Source organism: Solanum lycopersicum, chromosome 1 (genome assembly GCF_036512215.1).
Source record: "Solanum lycopersicum chromosome 1, SLM_r2.1".
Taxonomy (NCBI): domain Eukaryota; kingdom Viridiplantae; phylum Streptophyta; class Magnoliopsida; order Solanales; family Solanaceae; genus Solanum; species Solanum lycopersicum.
Genome location: NC_090800.1, coordinates 74,876,691 through 74,894,278, shown reverse-complemented (window position 1 = coordinate 74,894,278; position 17,588 = coordinate 74,876,691). Strand labels below are relative to the sequence as shown.

The following is a 17,588-nucleotide window of genomic DNA, read 5'->3' as shown; positions in this document are numbered from 1 at the left end:
AGGTTCATTTATGTCATTCGTTAAAAGTTTGGCTCATCTATGCCATTACCGTTTAAGAAAAGACTCATTCATGCCATTATTTTTTAACAGTAATTTTGCAAAATCATTTTTCACACGTGGTCAATTGTAATTCTAAAAAGATTTGAATTAATTTTTTAATTAAATAAATTAGTGACGTGATCGATTATAATTAGCAATGTCATCAATTTTTTTAATTAAAAAATCAAAATTCTAGAGAAATTAAATTACTTTTTTTTTGATTTTTTAATTAAAAAATCGATGACGTGATTGAATTATAATTGATGTGTCAAAAATAATTTTATAAAATTAAATGAGTCTTGCCTTTAAGATAATAACATAAATGAGTCAAGCTTTTAATTGATGACATAAATAAGTATTTTCTCAAGACCCGGCTCTAACAAGTGAGACTGACCTGGCATATTGTCAACCTATGGTGAAAAAAAATAATAATTTCATACTTTTTTGGATAATTAAAGCCGTTAACTTTTGGTTTAATGCTTAATCGGTTTTCTACTTTTTCACTCTGACATTGAACTCGAGAGAAAAGGGATTTGATTTTTTTATTCTCTTTTATAATATGGGCTCGGAGACGGGTTCATCGCCGTCGTCTGCTCCGGCGATCGCAACAGCAGCAGCGGCATCGTCATCATCAGCAACATCGTCCCCAACTGGTACTGGTAAGAGAAATAGAGACCCAGAAGACGAGGTTTATGTCGATAATCTTCACTCTCACAAACGTTATCTTAGTGAGGTTTTGCCCCTTCTCAAAATCTACTCTTTTTATGTTGTTGAAATGTGTATGTGGAATTAGAGCCGATTTTGTTAACATACAATTTCAAGTTTGTAGACCTTTCGAGGGTTTAAATTTCTTACATTATTGAATTGCGTTTTTAGAATGAAACGGATTTGAGCAGAGCAGGTGGGATAAATATAGTTAATTACAACTAGTTTAGGATTGAGATGTGGCTGATAGACTTTTTAAAAGATGGTGCTTTCTTAATAATGTCAACAAAGTGTGTAAATGTTATTGTAGATTCTTATGTTAAATATAATTATTGAAATTGCGTTTGTTGTTGTTGCTATCAACGGAAATGCATGTTCTTTGGCTGTGATTTCAGCCTTCATGTGCTAATTTCTTCGGCTTTCTGAAGTAACTTGCGGAATTTTGCAGATAATGGCATCAAGTTTAAATGGATTGACAGTGGGAGACACCCTACCAGATAATATAGTGGATTCTCCATCAAGATCCGAAAGCATGCTCTATATCAGGTGATGAGTTTTGTACTACATTGGAAGACAGATATTAGTACATAGTTAAGGATGGGAGCAAGTTTGGTTTCTCATTGTGGAGAGAGTTGCTTTTAGTCCAACTTCAGTTACTGTTGGAAGTCTGGAATGACACTCTGACCTTGAGATATTATGCTTTACGTGCAAATCCTTTATTGACTCACATGTTCATGATAGTTCATTAGCATGTGATTGTGTTTAAGGTGAAGAAGTCCCCCGATAGGTACCTTGCATTAGTTTATAGAATTTACTGCTTAGATTATTTAGTTCCTTGTGGATATTTTACTGTTTTTACTTATTACATTAATGCACTTTTGTGCTTATAAGTCTTCTTCTCTTATACAAACAAAAGAAATAGTAAAGAGAGAGATAAGGAAGAATTTTCCATTGCAGATGAGAGATTGCTTTCCTGTTAATTGCCTTTACTTCTTGGTTCTTTACTCTTTCTCTCTCTGTCTGTATGACTGCTTTAGGTTTGTCTTACTCTTAACTTAAATCGAAGGAGGTTTGCTGGACGATGGGGATTTTGAAATCTCTCTCCTTCAGTCCTTACATCCTTGGCAGTGAGCTCATTACTGTATCAACACCTTGACCCCAAGAAGCTCTGTGAGTCCATTAAAAGACCAAGCTTAAAATTTTCTTCCTAAAAAGTGAATCTTGAGAGAACACTTAATTGTTCAGAGAGAGAGATCCATTGATACCTTTACCTAAATATTGGTGTTCGGGACATGCTACTCATATGTACTATGTAATCTTTTACAACCTTTGTTGACAGAAGTTCCATAGGTTTTAAGTAGTTTCATTTGAGAGAGTATTACTTTTGAGTTAATTGACCACTTAAACCCCTACCTTCTATAAAAACCACTCATAGTGGCTGCTTGGTATCATTCTTTGTTGAGTAATTAATCCTGCATAGATCATCTCTTAAACTAATTTTGCCCACTCTAAAGAAAAAAATAATTTACCAGAATTCAGTGATCGCTTAGTTATCGATCTCACAAAGAAGCCTGTGCTAGCTCAATCTCTCAGTACTGTGTGAAACCCAGAGATATGTTTTAATGTTGAAAGTTTTGTTGAATTTCTGAAATAACAGAATAATGCCAATTATTGCTCAGTTGGGTTATAACACAATTAAGATACTGCTTAGAAAACCTAGTCGTGAATGTCTTTCTCTTAGAACAGCAATAAATTGTGTTAGAATTTCTCCTTTTGAGAGGACTGATGTTAAATGGAGAGACAAGCAAGAATTAAAGTAGACAGAGAATTTTCTTTTCTTCTTCCCCACGTATATCAATTGCTTCCCTGCAGTGTATGCTTATGTTGGTTTAGGTTAGGTTTCCTTTAGACTTATAATCTATCATATGTTAAATTTAAAAGTTACTAGAAGGTAAATCGAACATGCTACTGGCATCTTTTGGTCTAGACCCTCCTCTAAAATAAAATAAAAAATGAAAGAGAAGCACTGTATGCTGCAACAAGTAAGTTATAGTATGCCTGATTAGCAAGGATATGGGGACTTTAATATCGAATAATATGTCTGATTAGCTTGTAATGGCCAGTTTTTGGCCATGAATGAAATACATTTACATTAAAAATAAAATAATATCCAATAACCTCCATGACTTACATGGTCTATGAAGCTGTCCAGTCCATTTCCAATATATAATTGAAACTTACCCGCCTTATTATTAATATTCTTTTTTATGACTGAAAAATCCATCTTGGCCTACCCTTAGGACCAAACACAACCTCTGAAACCGGGCTTAGTGTAAGGCTCGAACCCGTGACCTTAGTCACAAGTCTCCCTCAACCTATGCCACTCAAAGTAAGCTCTAACGGCTACGCACCTTATTCTTGTTATTATTATTATTATTATATCTTAGAATTCAATGGTTCCTTTTTCTAGTAACTGGGAAGCATTAAATAAACAAGGTTGGATGGAGAGTAGCCACCTCAATCTTTTGCTACATCCTCAAAACCTTTTTACTCATATTTCCCTTGTAGAAAGATGCTCATTCACATGACATACACACATCGTTGACCTCTTGAATTTCACTGCCATAATGTTATGCTGAGGGAGTTGGTAGGAGAGTGTTAATAGAACCTTTAAGATCTGTAAACTATTGAAACACTCTAGTGTGGGACGGCAATTATTAAGGGTATAGTTGCAAGTGAATATACTGTGGTGCGGGATTCTTCCTTGTCGGGTTTCATGTCTGCATCTTTGACAGATGAATCAGTATATATATAATCAGAACCTATCAAAACTTGTAGAAATGGGCGTTCAAAATGTGACAGCTCTTTTTGGAGTGATGGATAACAGAGGACTAGAATTCGTAGATGTCATCTGGCAGCTGTCTTTCTTTAGAGAGTGACTAATCTGCCCTGATTCTGTGATGATCAGAGTTAGATTCACTACTTTGATTCTGTGAAACCTTGTAGTGTCTGTCAGTGCAATTCTGTTAAAATGCAAAGTGTTCAGAGCTTTATATACAGAGACATTGGGAACATATCAAAGTTTACAGATGAAACAAGCAGTGGCTCAGTGTCTCCTGTCATGGCACTTGGAGTTTAGAGCAAAAAATGGTTGGCAAGGAAGTACAGGCCGTATAGTCATTTGACTTTTAAGCGTAATAGAGGGGTCACCGCTGTATGGCTTTGTAGTTCCAAAATCTTGAAAGGCGCTGACTTGCATATTTTGTTTAGAGAAAACTGATGCACCATGCAAATATTGAGGACTGTATTCTACTGTTAAATGAAACTGCAATAATCGTGCAAAAATACGTTTCCAAGTTATGATCGGCGAAGTCTTGGTCTTTTTGGTCCAGTTTAGTGTCTAAAGAGAAGTTCTTAATCCCTTTTAGAACCACACATGATGGGAAAGAACCACACAAACTACTGCATAGAATCTGTAGATAGACCAATCTATCATCATGCATGCATTTGGATTTTGCTTACTTTTGTGGAGTACATAAACATGTAATTTTGCTCTAGCTCTCTGAATTTTTCTTTGATGTAGAGATAGACTCCATGAATTCTTCTTAGATTTGAATGTCTTTACTATTTGTGACTTGACAATGTACCTCTAAGCTTATAAGAAATGTAGCATCAGATGAAGATCCTGTTTTCCCATCTCCTTGCTTATTTGTTATCAAGTTTTATTTGATTTTTTATGTTTGTTTCAGGGACGAGCTGTCCTTTCAATATTCACCAATGTCAGAAGATTCAGATGATTCACGGTGTTATGAGGCTTTGACGAACACCAGCTCACCCCAACGTGAGAGTGCACCAACTAGTCCAGTCTCACCCTACCGATATCACAGACCAATGAATGGGTTCTCATCATGCCCTCCCTCCACGTCATATCCGTCACATTCCTGCAACTTCCCTCCTGCCACATCCTCCCAGCCTCGTCAACGAGGCTCTGATTCTGAGGGTCGATTTCCATCATCACCCAGTGACATATGCCACTCTGCTGACTTAAGGAGAGCTGCACTTTTGCGGTCTGTGCAAATGAGGACTCAACCTCCTGGACCATCATCATTTGAATTGCATTTTACTCCAGGCCAGGAGCCTAATCATATGGAGACTGAGGACCGGCCTTGTTCCTACATGAAGTCTTTAGTTGACGAGAGAGAATATAAGATTGAACAATGCTCGTCAATGAGTGTATCAGCACCCGAAAATGGGGAAGATCCCTGTAGTATTTTGAATATGGGACCAAAAGAAGATGAATCTGTAGATTAAACACAGAACATGTCATTGTCAGTTACTGCTATACTTTCGAGGATCGATTGAGCCCTTCATGCTCAAAGGTAACGACTTCAGAAAACAGTCCTGTTCTATGACCACCCTCTGTTTACACTATTACCCGATTCTGCCATTGTTTTCCTTGTCTTGTTTCACTTTCCTGCCCCATGCCTATCCACTCTCAAAAAAACTTGTTTTGCAATTATAAAAACATGTACAAAAGCACAAGTATAGGAAATCTATGAGCAATTGGCCAAATAAATATACATTCATAGTGTGATATGAATTAGGATGATAAGGCATCAGAGAGGTTGATTTATTGTTTGTCGTTGATCATCAAGTAGAGAGACTTTATTTCCAGTTCAATCTTAAGCTCAGGAAAAGGTTGAATAATACAAATCACAGAATCTCCTTTCTTTGGTTCTCACACGTAATTTCCACCGAAGGTTGTAACTGTGATATAGTCATTGTTGTATATTACTTCTTTTGTTTGTGTCGATCTATCTTTATTCTTGTTTCTTAGAATTTACGGGTTCAATTTCTGCATTTCGATATTGTATCAATTAACAATCACCACAAACAGATCATCAACCAATATCTTCTTTTAAAGGGTAATCAGTCCAACAAATATGAAAACGAAATTGTAAAAATTAAAGGAATTAAAGTCGGGTTCGGTTTCAGCAGTTAATTGTAGAAGCAATGCCAAGGAGGAGGCACATGAAGGAAGGGGGAATGAAAGAGAGTTATCCTGTTGTTAGCAAGTGAAGATACTTGAATAGAGAAGTTTTGAAAATCAAGAATCAATTGTCAGATGAATCGATGATGGAAGGCAGATCTTCAAGGTGCATTATCTCCTCATGCAGCATCTGAAGATCCTCCATACACGATTTCAGCACCGACAATTCAAGCCAATCCATTTCCTTTTCCTCAAGTTGCATTTTGAGTTCTGTCAAGTAGTTGTTAATTTGTAAAGCCATCCTGCATCTATCATCCTTATTTTCAGACATGGAAGCAGATGATGAGTTGCTAGGTACTAAAGAAGCTGATAGGCAATGACCACCAACAATAGCACCATTCAACCTAAGAAGATAAAAATACATAACAAAGTTACACCAGCATATTCTTTCTAGTTAAGGCAAGGTTAAAATGGGAACAAGATGTGCAACAATTTGATTTCAGGTGGTATAATTAAAGTCTGTGACCAAATAAAGATGAAATATCATGCGTTTTCAACCAGTGTCCACCAATAATGGAAGTACAGTGTGTTCTGCTAAGGAAAAAAGGAAGGCAGAAAATGAACGGAGCAGATGCCAATATCAGTCTTCTCGTTTTTGTCTATTAATAAGGTACATGCAAAGAAAATGGAGTATGGATGCAATGGTAAGTGAAGAACTACATGGAACAATAAGGAATATGATTAATGATGCTGCTGTAATAAAGCAAAGTCATATTTGGATTGATTCCCCCCCTCCAACTTCTTCCAAAATGAAGTGAGAACAGTTTTATACTTTTGAGATGGCAAAATAATGGACAAGAACCAGCCCCCTAGCCTACAAGAGTGAAAACAGTAACAATAAGACCTTTTGTTCCAGGATGAACCACCACTTACTTTTTGAGGATCGACTCAGATTCTTTGTCATTCTCAACTGTAAATAAGGCTTCTACACTATCCTTGCTTACCCATGCCAACCCTTCTGTCGTGCCAACAGATTTACAGATCGAGTGCATCTCACTGAGGGAAGCATCATCGGGAATGTCCTCAATCTTGATAGTAACAACCATAGAAGCCCGTGGGGGTTGAATTGGAAGGCGATACCTCCCAAGATTTAGCGCACCAGCTCTAACTGCTCTATTGCGGGATTCTAAGCTCTTGCCAATAGTTAACAACAGTTAATAAACAAACTTTTCCTGATTGAGGGGGCTGAAGGCAGAAGTTCAAGAAATCAATAGCATACCTTGAATTGGATGTCCCAACAGTTAAGCCCATCGGGAAGATGCCTGACTGAAGCAGCACAGAACTTTCCGAAGACTGAAACTGCTTCTACAAGCTGAGGAAGGCTGATGGTAGAAGGTACGTTCCCAACTGAGATTGACCTCCGGACGTCCATACAAGCAGCATCTGAAGTTGTATAAGTCGACCCAGAAGCATCATCACCATTACCACACCCACTTTGATGAGGTTCATCAAGAGTTAAGACTTTTCCCTTTACGTGTTGCATGCTTTTGCTGTGAGACTTGCGAGATAATACTTCTCGACCATTATCAAATTTCTGTGACTCAAAAGGTAATGGTAACATATTCAAACCAATTAGTACATGTACCCAACCATTAGAAGTCCTATGCTATAAATAAAATCAGAAAAACATACCGGAAAAGGATCGCGCTTCTCCGTCACTAATTTCAGCTGCCCAAAAGCTCTTTCTACTGGAGGACCCAGGTCTGAGAAGTCGTTATCATCATTATGGACTTTGAATAGTAAACCCTTTGAGCTCTGAAATCTTTGGAACTGGAAGCTGGTTAACTTTAAGGTGTAAGAATAGCACAATAATCAATAATAAAGTATGATGTTTGATTTGAATAGACAGAATAAAGTCTACAAAATCAATAATCAGGAAAATCCACAGGTTGAGCTAGCAGGCAAGAGATGTACAGACAAAATACCAAGTTTTTTTTTTCTAATTTCTTTGCTTCCCAACTTTGATACCCATAGTGGCATTTCTCATGTCCCTGCTCATCTTACCAGATTATAATTATCCTACCCTAAAACCTCCAGATTCTAGTTTTCACTGTTCATTTAAGTATAATTTATTTAAAGCTAATGAGCCTTTAGGAAGGCAGTTTATTCTTTTTCAGAAGCTATATGCCTAGAGGTCTTTGCTATGCTATTGACACATTCAGTCCTATTAGTTTCTGCAGCTTGCTAACCTTGGTTTTGTTAGTGTACTGGTTATTTGTTGGCCTTCACCTGAACCCTACCGTGGGAAGGTGTTACCCTCTGATGATTACTTATTACTACTTCCTTCATACCCAATAATCTATCTATTTCTATTTTAGGTTATTCCAAAGTTGTCAACTTATTTTGACAGTGTATTACTTTTCAGCATTCTATCTGTGCAACCCATTTTTGAACTAAAGTAATTTAAAATGTTTCCAAATAAATACTATCTCTACTTCTGGACCCATTTTCACCTATTTTGTGGGTGTGTTTTTTGCAAGATTTACAACTTTATTCATACTAAACATATTATTCTAAAAAGTAAAAAGTCCAAAATTGCCCTTAAACTTTGCGAAATGGTTTTAAGGCCTCATTTGTTTTCATTAAAATTTAGACGTCTGAATCTGAATGCACATCTAAATAATTAAGATGTTATCTCTAGATTTGAACATTGAATGATTAAGATTGCTTGTTTTCAACAACTGAATGTACATAATTTATTTATATGTACATAATAAATATACAATTCAAATAAAAAATAAAATATTTAAAGGTGGCTGGTGGTGGTGGCATTGGATATAATCATAATGATAAAGAAGATAAGTGTGGTAGCACCTGCTAGTAATAGTTTGCAAGTGGTGGTTGGTGGTAGACGAGGCAATGGTCGTTGACAATAATGGTGGTGGTGGTGATGACAGAGGTGGTTAGTAGTGGTGGTTGTTGTGATGGCAGAGTGGTGGCTGGTGATTGTGGATAGACCTCTTAATCATATTAAGACACTGTTCTAGATCTTAGTGATTAAGACATATCCAAGCCCGTTAAGTGCTTAAATCTTAATAAAAACAAATGCACTTAATGGTCTAATGTCTGAATTATTCATATTCAAACCTCCAATAAGTGCAAATAAATGAGGCTTAAGTTTGCCCTCCATAAATAGTTGGGTCAGATTCGCCCCTCCTATTACTAAAATGGGTTTAATTTGCCTCTATTGACTAACGTCGAAGGTTTTGCAAAATGTGGACATTTTCTCAACTAAAAAAGGGTCAAATTAGCCCTTCAATTGTACGAAATTGTCCAAATTTGTCCTTGAAGTTTGCGAAATTGTTTAAGTTCGCCCTCCATTAATAGTTGGAATCAGATCTACCCCGTTGTCACAAAAATGGGCTAAATTTCCCCTTATTGACACAATGAAGGCTTACATGGACATTTTTACAAAGGAAAGGGGCGAATCTAGTCCATAGTGTAACGATGAGGGTAAATCTGACCATGAATGTTAACGAAAGACAAATCTAGACCATTAGGCATCAATCTACCCCTCAAAGGGTCCACAAGATTTCCTCAGCATAGCAGGGCAAAAAGAGTGGTTAGAACCAGAACCGGCCTAATACAACCCAATTGCCCACCTATACAAAAATGAAGCTTCATTCTTCAATTAACTCATGAGCACGTTCAATAATCTCCAATGTATTAAATTAGGGAATGGTATCAGGAAGACAATTGAATCTGCTTCTTTGGTCCATCCATCATATGTTGGTTAATCTATAATGTGGTTTCTTGGAGTAATCCAATTTTGCATTTTGGAAGTACATCACTACTTCCTACTCTATACATATTCCTAGGTACCTTTGCCTTGGCGTGCTTTCAGTAAGGTAGTAAAAGCATCTATGTTGAGGCAAAACTACACAACTTTTTACCAATTACTCCTACAAGATTTTAGCTAAATCCATTCAGATATACTGCAAACTTGACATTCATTTTTGTACCTTCTCTATAGGAGATATCATCTCATCTTTTTTTTTTTCTTCACTTGAACTTTAAAATTTCTATTGCCCTAACTTAATGACTATTAGTTATAAGTCGTAAGCTATACGCCCCATCCAAACATGCTCTTAAATTTTGCTATTGACAACAAACTCGTCCTCTAAGTAAACACAACGAATAGATGAACTACAATCCATAATGAAAACGAATTACAATTTTTTTTTAAAATGAACAGTTCTGATGATTTCACATTAAAAAACCTATATTAGCACAAACAACCAGGATAAATTTGTAAAACGGATATAGATACTGTATTAATCCTCCACCTATTGGCAAACTGATGCAGGAAAATTTTCCTAGCTGCTTCAAATTCATCTTTAAAAATAGAACTGGTGTTAAATCACAAGGTTTAAAGTGTATTTACCTGCTGCAGCTTCGACCGAAGCCGTTTAATGTTTGAGATTCCGGTAAGAGGCCAGAAATGGCTTTGCAAATTCCGGCACATTCACCTGCGGTGGAGGAGAAGGGACAATTGAATTGGAAGGAGCCATTTGATAAAAATTTAGGGTTTTAGAGGAAGAGTTTTACCTGCCATTAGAGCAGAAATTGAAGCAGGGATTCTGGGCTTCATTTTCATTAGGGGATTTGCAGGAAGGGACTCTCATTAAGAGCAAATAACACTGGCACATATGTTTTACATGTTACAAAATATGCCCTATGACTTTGCATTTGGTACGTGCGCACCCAAATCGCACTCTCATGCAATTTATTAGGATACGTGTTTTTTATTAATAAATGTAATGTATAGATATGCGATATATTGAGAAGTTGACTGATATATCCAGATAAATATGTCGTGTATTAATAAAGATAATGTATCAAAACGCGATGTAATGACATGCTGAGTAATGTATTCGAAAACTTTAAATTTTAAGAGATTTTTGTAATTTGAAAAAAAAAACAAGGGTAAAATGTAATTAGCTTTTAACACTGTGGGATTTGTGTGATTTTTACAAAAGTTAATTCATATCATATGTTAAAAGTGTGGTTCATCTATGTCATTTTCATTTTAAAAAAATTATGCATGCCATTATTTAGTATTTGAAATGGTATAAATGAGTCAAAAACTTTTAACAAATGACATAATGAGTTTTTCTCAAAGTTTGATATCATATTTAAGTTTTTTTAATTTATGAAATGATTTAATTAATGACGTGAACGAATCATGATTGATCACTTGTACAAATAATTTTACAAAATCAAAATTATACTCAATTAACAAATAATTACATGGACAAACCTTCTCAAACATAAATGACATATGAATCAAACTTTTAACGGATTTCATAAATAAGTTTTTTCTCAAAATTCGATATCTTATCCATTCTAACTCGTCGTCTTAACATCCTTATAGTAGCAATTGTTTTACTTAATTATCCTTCGTAATATACTTTGAAATTTAAATTTGAATGCTATTATTTTGTATATTTATTTAATAATAAGAATAATTAATAATAAATCTCTCTCAAATTATTAAATACAAACAAATTAAAAAAATCAATTGACAATCACTAATTTTAATTCGAGTTAAATGAATCCATAAAACAAAGGCATAATACATATATTGAAGTCTAAACTTGACTTCAAATTTCAACTTTGACCTCCAACTTTCATAATGGACAAACATTCACTTTAACTATCTAACTTTAAATAAATAAATACATGAGTCCTATATGGCACATACACGTAGGATACCACGTAGTCCTATGTGGGATAGTGTGTCTATTTGTTCAACTTTATACAAATTTAAGTGTCTACTTGTGCACACCCAAAGTTAAACTTAATTCAGAATTTTGATTTTTTTTTATTTAAAAATTTGATGATGTGGCCAATTATAATCCGGCCACGTCATCAATTTATTTACTATTTGCGGCAATTTATGTTATTATAAAATTTAGAATAATATAATTTATATTAAATAAAAAATTTGAAAAAAATTATATATCATGAAATTATATGGGATGATTAAAAAATTATATTATAAAATAAAAAAGAAATAAAAATAATAATACAATATCGAGAAAGAGAATATGATTTTCTTTTAGAGAGTAAAATAGAGAATTGAGTTGAATTTGATTGTCTAAAAAAATTAAAAAACTCTATATTTGAAAAGTAAAATAGAGAATACTGTTGAATAACTATTATTCAATTCTATAAATATAAAAAATAAAATAAATAGAGGTGAATTAGTCCTTCTCTATTTTATGCTTCAATTATAAAAAAAAATTAAGTGTAAAATAAAAATGTATTGATTTATCGTATATTTCTTTTAGTTCGTTCGATCTTTATCGTGAATTAATATATTTTCAGTATGCTTGCCAGTAAAAATGTGATTTTGACCGATATTGATAGACAAGTTCCAGCATTCAAGGTACTGCACGAGGTGCAGTAAGAATTTAAATATTGTAATGCATGAATCAAGGACAAGTGACAGTGACAAATTATAATTATATTTGGTGGCAGAATATATAACCTATCATTTAATTTGAAAACTTATAAATTCTAATTATATTTGGTGTATAAATGGTTACTTAGATTTATTAAAAATTGAATAAGTAGAATAAATAAGTTGCCCTTTTTTATTTGATAATTGACGGGCCCCTGTGGTTGCAAGCTGGAGCTGTGCGGTGGGAATGAGCTTCTCAAGAAGCCAGTTCGTTACTGATCTGAAACTTAGCACTTATTTTCTTATTGATTCTCGGGAAATATTATGTAAGACATATATTTATTTGTATAATTTTATATAAATTTTTAGTATATATATATATATATATATATTAAATGAGACTACTTTTATGAGCATATTCATGTGTTATATCTGGTTTGTTTTATCAATGTATTATAAAAGCCTAATTATTATTTTTCTCAATTTAGTATTTTATTTCGTTCAATTTAATAAAGTGTCTATTTTTAATGATTAGTTTTTTTCTTTAAATGTTTTCTTTTGTAAGGAATTAAAAAACTAAATATACATGTTGTGCATAACAATTTACGTTTACATGATATTTTACGTGTAATATGTCACATGATATTTATTTGTTTAACTTTATACAAATTTAAATATCTACTTATATGTAATTGAAAGATCATAAATACTAAATAAAACCAAGTTTATGAGCATATTTGTTTATTCTTCTTTGTTTAATTAATTTGTCAGTGTTTTTCTACTTCTCCACTTTTAATTTTCATGTTCCATTTTCGAAAGTCAATTTAATTAATTTTAAAAATTAAATTAGATTATATTAATTTGATATTCTAAACAAAAAAAAATTAAATTTTTAAAAAATTTCACTGTATTTTAACTTTACTTTCTAATCAAATTAAGACACTTCAATTACATCAAAAAAAGTAATAACAATAACATTTATTACTACATCAACTCATACATATTTTAATCTGACTTGACGATATTTCTAACGAAACTTAAAATATGTACATAAACTAGTCATTCTAATTCCCACATTCCAAATATAAAACGAAACAAAAAGAGTTGAGTAATATATTCAAAAGCAATATATAATGTCATATTATTATATTTCTAAGACAAAAGCCAAGATACAATGGTACTATGATTTTGGTTATTAATTTCCATTGTTGTTGCTTCTTCATAATTATTATTATCATTGGTGCAATTTTGAAGTAAGTTAGTGTCAGTATCGTCCCATTGTGGCCAACTGGGAACTATATCCGTTTCTAATTCCCATGGTAACGTTGGCCATACTAACTCATCATTATCTTGCCAATCCATTAATAATTTGATTTTTTCATCGTCGCTTGATATCTTTTTATTACCTTCCTCGATACATGAATAACTATTCCCTACATTATTGCTCGTTACTTCTTCTCTGAAACAATTCAATATGAAATTTGTGTTCTTATCTTCATCATCAATCACCACGTCTGGCATAATCTCCTCGAGTCTTGGCCATTCGATATCACTATCTGCTCAGACAAAAAAAAATAAAAATTTAAAAAAATTAAAAAATATATTTATTTATTGCTACAGTTTAAAATTTTGTACATACAAGAGGTGCTAGATTCAATTATTTGTGCCTAATAATTGAAAATAACAAAAAGTACTTCGCAACGTCTATCCATAGATAGATATTGGATCTAAAAGGTACATATAAAAAATGACGTTTCAAAAGAAAAGAAAGACGTGAAAATTAAATTTTAAGTTTTTTGATAAAATAATCATATATTTCAATATATAAATATTATGTCGTCATAGTCACTATTGAAAATGTATTTAATTGATTAATAAAAACTATTAGAGGGTGTTTGATCTTTTTCGCTTTTTTCGATAGTTAAAACTCAGAGAATCATATTTGACAATAAAATTTCAATTCTTTAAAGAAAAAAAAAAGGTTTACTCGAAATAATTGAGGAAAAAATGAAAAAAACAACTCTAATTCATATTCATAACCAAACACAACTTAAATAAATTTTGAATATTATTTTTCACTTTAATATCAAAAAATATTTTTTAAAATCAAATTTCACAATAAAAAATAGTCAAAACATCGAAATTTGTACCTGAACTAAGGCTTCCCTTGGCCTCTATAGGTCCTGCCCAAGAATTTGGCACCTCTATCTTTGCTAGATCTTCTTGCATTAATTCCATGGCACTATCACAAGCTGGCATATTTGTACAACACAATGCTTCTTTTTCTAATAAGTTTGACTTTTTATTTTTTGGTCGACTAATCGATGATTTTTTAATTGGCTTCGGTATACCTTTTTTAGCCAAATCAACTACGGCTTTAGGTAACTTCTCATCGCTTGGTATCCTTAAGCTATCAACTTTTCGACTTAGATGAGAGTTCCAATAGTTTTTTATCTCATTGTCTGTTCTACCTGATAAATGTTCTGCTATAAGAGACCATCTGTAATTTTAAAAAGTCGATGATACTAGAAAATGTTAGAAACTAGATCGATGGTATATTGTATTAATCAATCATATTTAATGTCACAACTCACAACTAACACATCTTTTCTAAATTTTTTCTTTGTTGAAATTATTTGATATATTTGTGTATACATCCAACTTAAGATACGTTTTCTAGTTTGAAAAAATACTTTAAATTGTCACTGTTTTATTTTCTAGACTTGGTATATGACTAATAATAGAAAGGATGAATTGTTTTTAAAGCATGAATATGTCACTCGTCATATGAAAAAGAAAAAAAAAAAGAGTAATATTGAACTTACTCGAGGGGACCAATTTAATTAACTTATTAATTCATTAGCACAAATAATGAATGTAGAAAATAATACCCTACAAATTAAAGTGACCAAAACTTTTCTCCTTTTTCCAGGCAAACATAACTATAAACTATTAAGTACTGGAGTAAACATGAAATAAAAGAAGAAGAAAAATTCATTTGTTTTATGTGATGAATTCAAGTAGTAAAAAAGAAGTGATGAATTTAAGTTAATTATAATTGCATTGATCTCACTTTTATTTATTAGGGCATCTACTTCAATCAATTATACCATTGACCTAGTTTAATTTAACACGATATTTAAGAAAATAAAAAAAATTATTAATTTTATAAATCTAAATTAAAATTATGTCAAATAAAGCAAAGTATTATATGATATTAAACTTATCACACGAACAACAGCTGAGATTAAAATATATCTGAAAGTAAAAGAAATCATTCTTTTTTTAAAAAAAAAAGATTATTTTTTTAAGCAAATGGAATATTATTTACCTAAAACATATTATTTATTCTTTCTCTAGCTCGAATCCATTAATATTATTTACCTAAAACATATTATTTATTCTTTCTCTAGCTCGAATCCATTACACTATGTTATCATGAATAGTAATAATTTTGATGAGTAATTTTGTTGTATTAAATTTGGTGTAACACTATTCACACACTAAAATGATATAAGAAGTGTTGTTAGATCGGGCACCAAATTATTGTGACAATGTTTATAACCTAAAATGAGTTTCAGATTTATTTTTAAAGAAAAAAATACTTCTTGCGTATAAAAAAGAATGACCTATTTGACTTGAAACGGATTTTAAGAAAAGAAAGAAGTGATTCTAAATTAAAGTTATGTCAAATGTATCAAACTATCTCTAATTTTATAATTTTAAAGATGTCATGTGAAAAATTAAATTTAACATATTACTAAAAAAAAAGTCATTCTTTATAAAACAGACTAAATAAAAATAAAATTATTATTTTTTAAACGAAGAAAGTACTTGATTTTAAAGGAGACATTTTTTTCTGGACCTAGACTAAAAAGAAACAAAATGAGTGGTTTAATTAGCAAGCTAAAAAGTCCAATCAAGTAATTGACTAATTACCTGTTACCCAAAGTTGCATGTAACTTTATAATTATATCTTCCTCTTGAGAAGTAATGTTCCCTCTCTTGAGATCAGACCTCAAATAATTAATCCATCGTAGTCTACAACTCTTTCCGCATCTCAATAATCCTTCGAAATAAAATATTATAAAAAAACTGTTAAACGAAGAAAAAAATTTTAAATTTCAAATTAAAATAAAAGATTAGTAGGTAATCGTACCGGCATTTTTAGGTAACGACCTCCAAGAGCCTTCTCCATTAGAAATAATATAATTAGTGAGAATTTGATCTTCTTCTGCAGTCCATCTGCCTCTCTTGATGCCCACTTTTTCACAACAAGGTGTTCTTCCCATTATTATTATTATCACAAAATGGAGAAGCAAAAGGCAATGAAAATTAGTCTCATTTCACCAATAGAAATGCCAATAAATAGAGAGACAACACAAATAAATGGACCCCGCTCTTCACTTTAGTCTAGTTAATTTTATGTGAACTTAATAACGTACCAAAGGTTGACTTAATAAGCTTTTTTGCATTGCATGTCACTCTTTGATAAAAGAAGAGTTAAGATTTTTAATAAAAAAAAATTTAAAACTTAAAAAAATAAATGTATAAAATAATTGAAGGGAATTTGATATTTATTGTATATTATAAAAAAAAATCATTTTAATTATGTACAGATAATAATATTTTTCATTAAAAGAGGTGAATCCTCTGATAAATTGCTAGCTCCATCCTAAATATAATCATCGTTATAATCTAATAAATATTTCTTTATTCATAATTAGAACACTTTGCTTCATATATATATATATATATATAAAAGACTTTTTTATGCTAATTTTTCTTTAACCAGGTAGATGGGAGTCATAGTGGGTGGTGATTACTCTATGATTTTACTTAATAAAAAAATTCCTTTTCCTTCATTGTAAATTATCGCATTTTTTAATTCATTTGTAGTAATGTAATATCTTTATGTGTTTTTAAGATCTTGAGCTTAATTTGTTCTACGTTATATTTGTTTCAATTAATACCAATATAATCAAGGTTATTCGATGACGTTGCTAGCTATCGACATCGGATTTCAGAACTAATTCTATTTACTTAACGTATTTATGTCTCGTTATAAATATATATTTGTTATTTCATTTTAATTTGCCCATTCATTAATCAAAATATAGTATACAAATCACGTGTTTGTGACTATCTTAATCCTTATATATGTCCTTGATTGAAGTCTATAAATCTAAATAATTGTACCGTTTTAAGGTTAAACATATTCGATACCCTCAATTTCGATTGTTCTAAAATTTTATTTTCAAACCTCGAGTATTATTATTTAAAAATCAAATAACGTACTCTATTCGCTCCCTTTCGATCAACATCGTTGCTTTCTTAGAGTCAAATGATAAGAAATTTAATTAATATTTTTTAGATGTTTTTATTATA

At 32.0% G+C, this 17,588-nt stretch overlaps 3 protein-coding genes across 7 annotated transcripts; 1 reads left to right on the top strand and 2 right to left on the bottom strand.

Annotated features, from left to right (window-relative positions):
* Positions 1 to 504: 504 nt before the first annotated feature.
* Positions 505 to 5,583, top strand: LOC101247157 (uncharacterized). Its single transcript, XM_004229359.5, has 3 exons — positions 505 to 772; positions 1,193 to 1,290; positions 4,494 to 5,583. The coding sequence occupies exons 1-3, from the start codon at positions 599 to 601 to the stop codon at positions 5,053 to 5,055; spliced, it is 834 nt and encodes a 277-aa protein (XP_004229407.1). The 5' UTR covers positions 505 to 598; the 3' UTR covers positions 5,056 to 5,583.
* Positions 5,584 to 5,642: 59 nt separating this feature from the next.
* Positions 5,643 to 10,515, bottom strand: LOC101246860 (uncharacterized). Of its 5 annotated transcripts, none has more exons than XM_010324174.4 (6): positions 10,343 to 10,515; positions 10,179 to 10,263; positions 7,427 to 7,564; positions 7,014 to 7,328; positions 6,668 to 6,927; positions 5,643 to 6,138 (listed from the first exon to the last, which is right to left on the bottom strand). In XM_010324174.4, exons 2-6 carry the CDS (start codon positions 10,257 to 10,259, stop codon positions 5,859 to 5,861), a joined length of 1,074 nt encoding a protein of 357 aa, XP_010322476.1. In that variant the 5' UTR covers positions 10,260 to 10,263; positions 10,343 to 10,515; the 3' UTR covers positions 5,643 to 5,858. The 5 variants fall into 5 exon arrangements, with proteins under 5 accessions (XP_010322476.1, XP_004229406.1, XP_010322484.1 ...); XM_004229358.5 differs by having other exon boundaries at positions 7,427 to 7,571; positions 10,343 to 10,492; XM_010324182.4 differs by having other exon boundaries at positions 6,739 to 6,927; positions 7,427 to 7,571; positions 10,343 to 10,446.
* Positions 10,516 to 13,267: 2,752 nt separating this feature from the next.
* MYB12 (Myb12 transcription factor) lies at positions 13,268 to 16,540 on the bottom strand. Its single transcript, NM_001247472.1, has 4 exons — positions 16,360 to 16,540; positions 16,140 to 16,269; positions 14,351 to 14,700; positions 13,268 to 13,756 (listed from the first exon to the last, which is right to left on the bottom strand). Exons 1-4 carry the CDS (start codon positions 16,490 to 16,492, stop codon positions 13,353 to 13,355), a joined length of 1,017 nt encoding a protein of 338 aa, NP_001234401.1. The 5' UTR covers positions 16,493 to 16,540; the 3' UTR covers positions 13,268 to 13,352.
* Between the last annotated feature and the right edge of the window lie 1,048 nt (positions 16,541 to 17,588).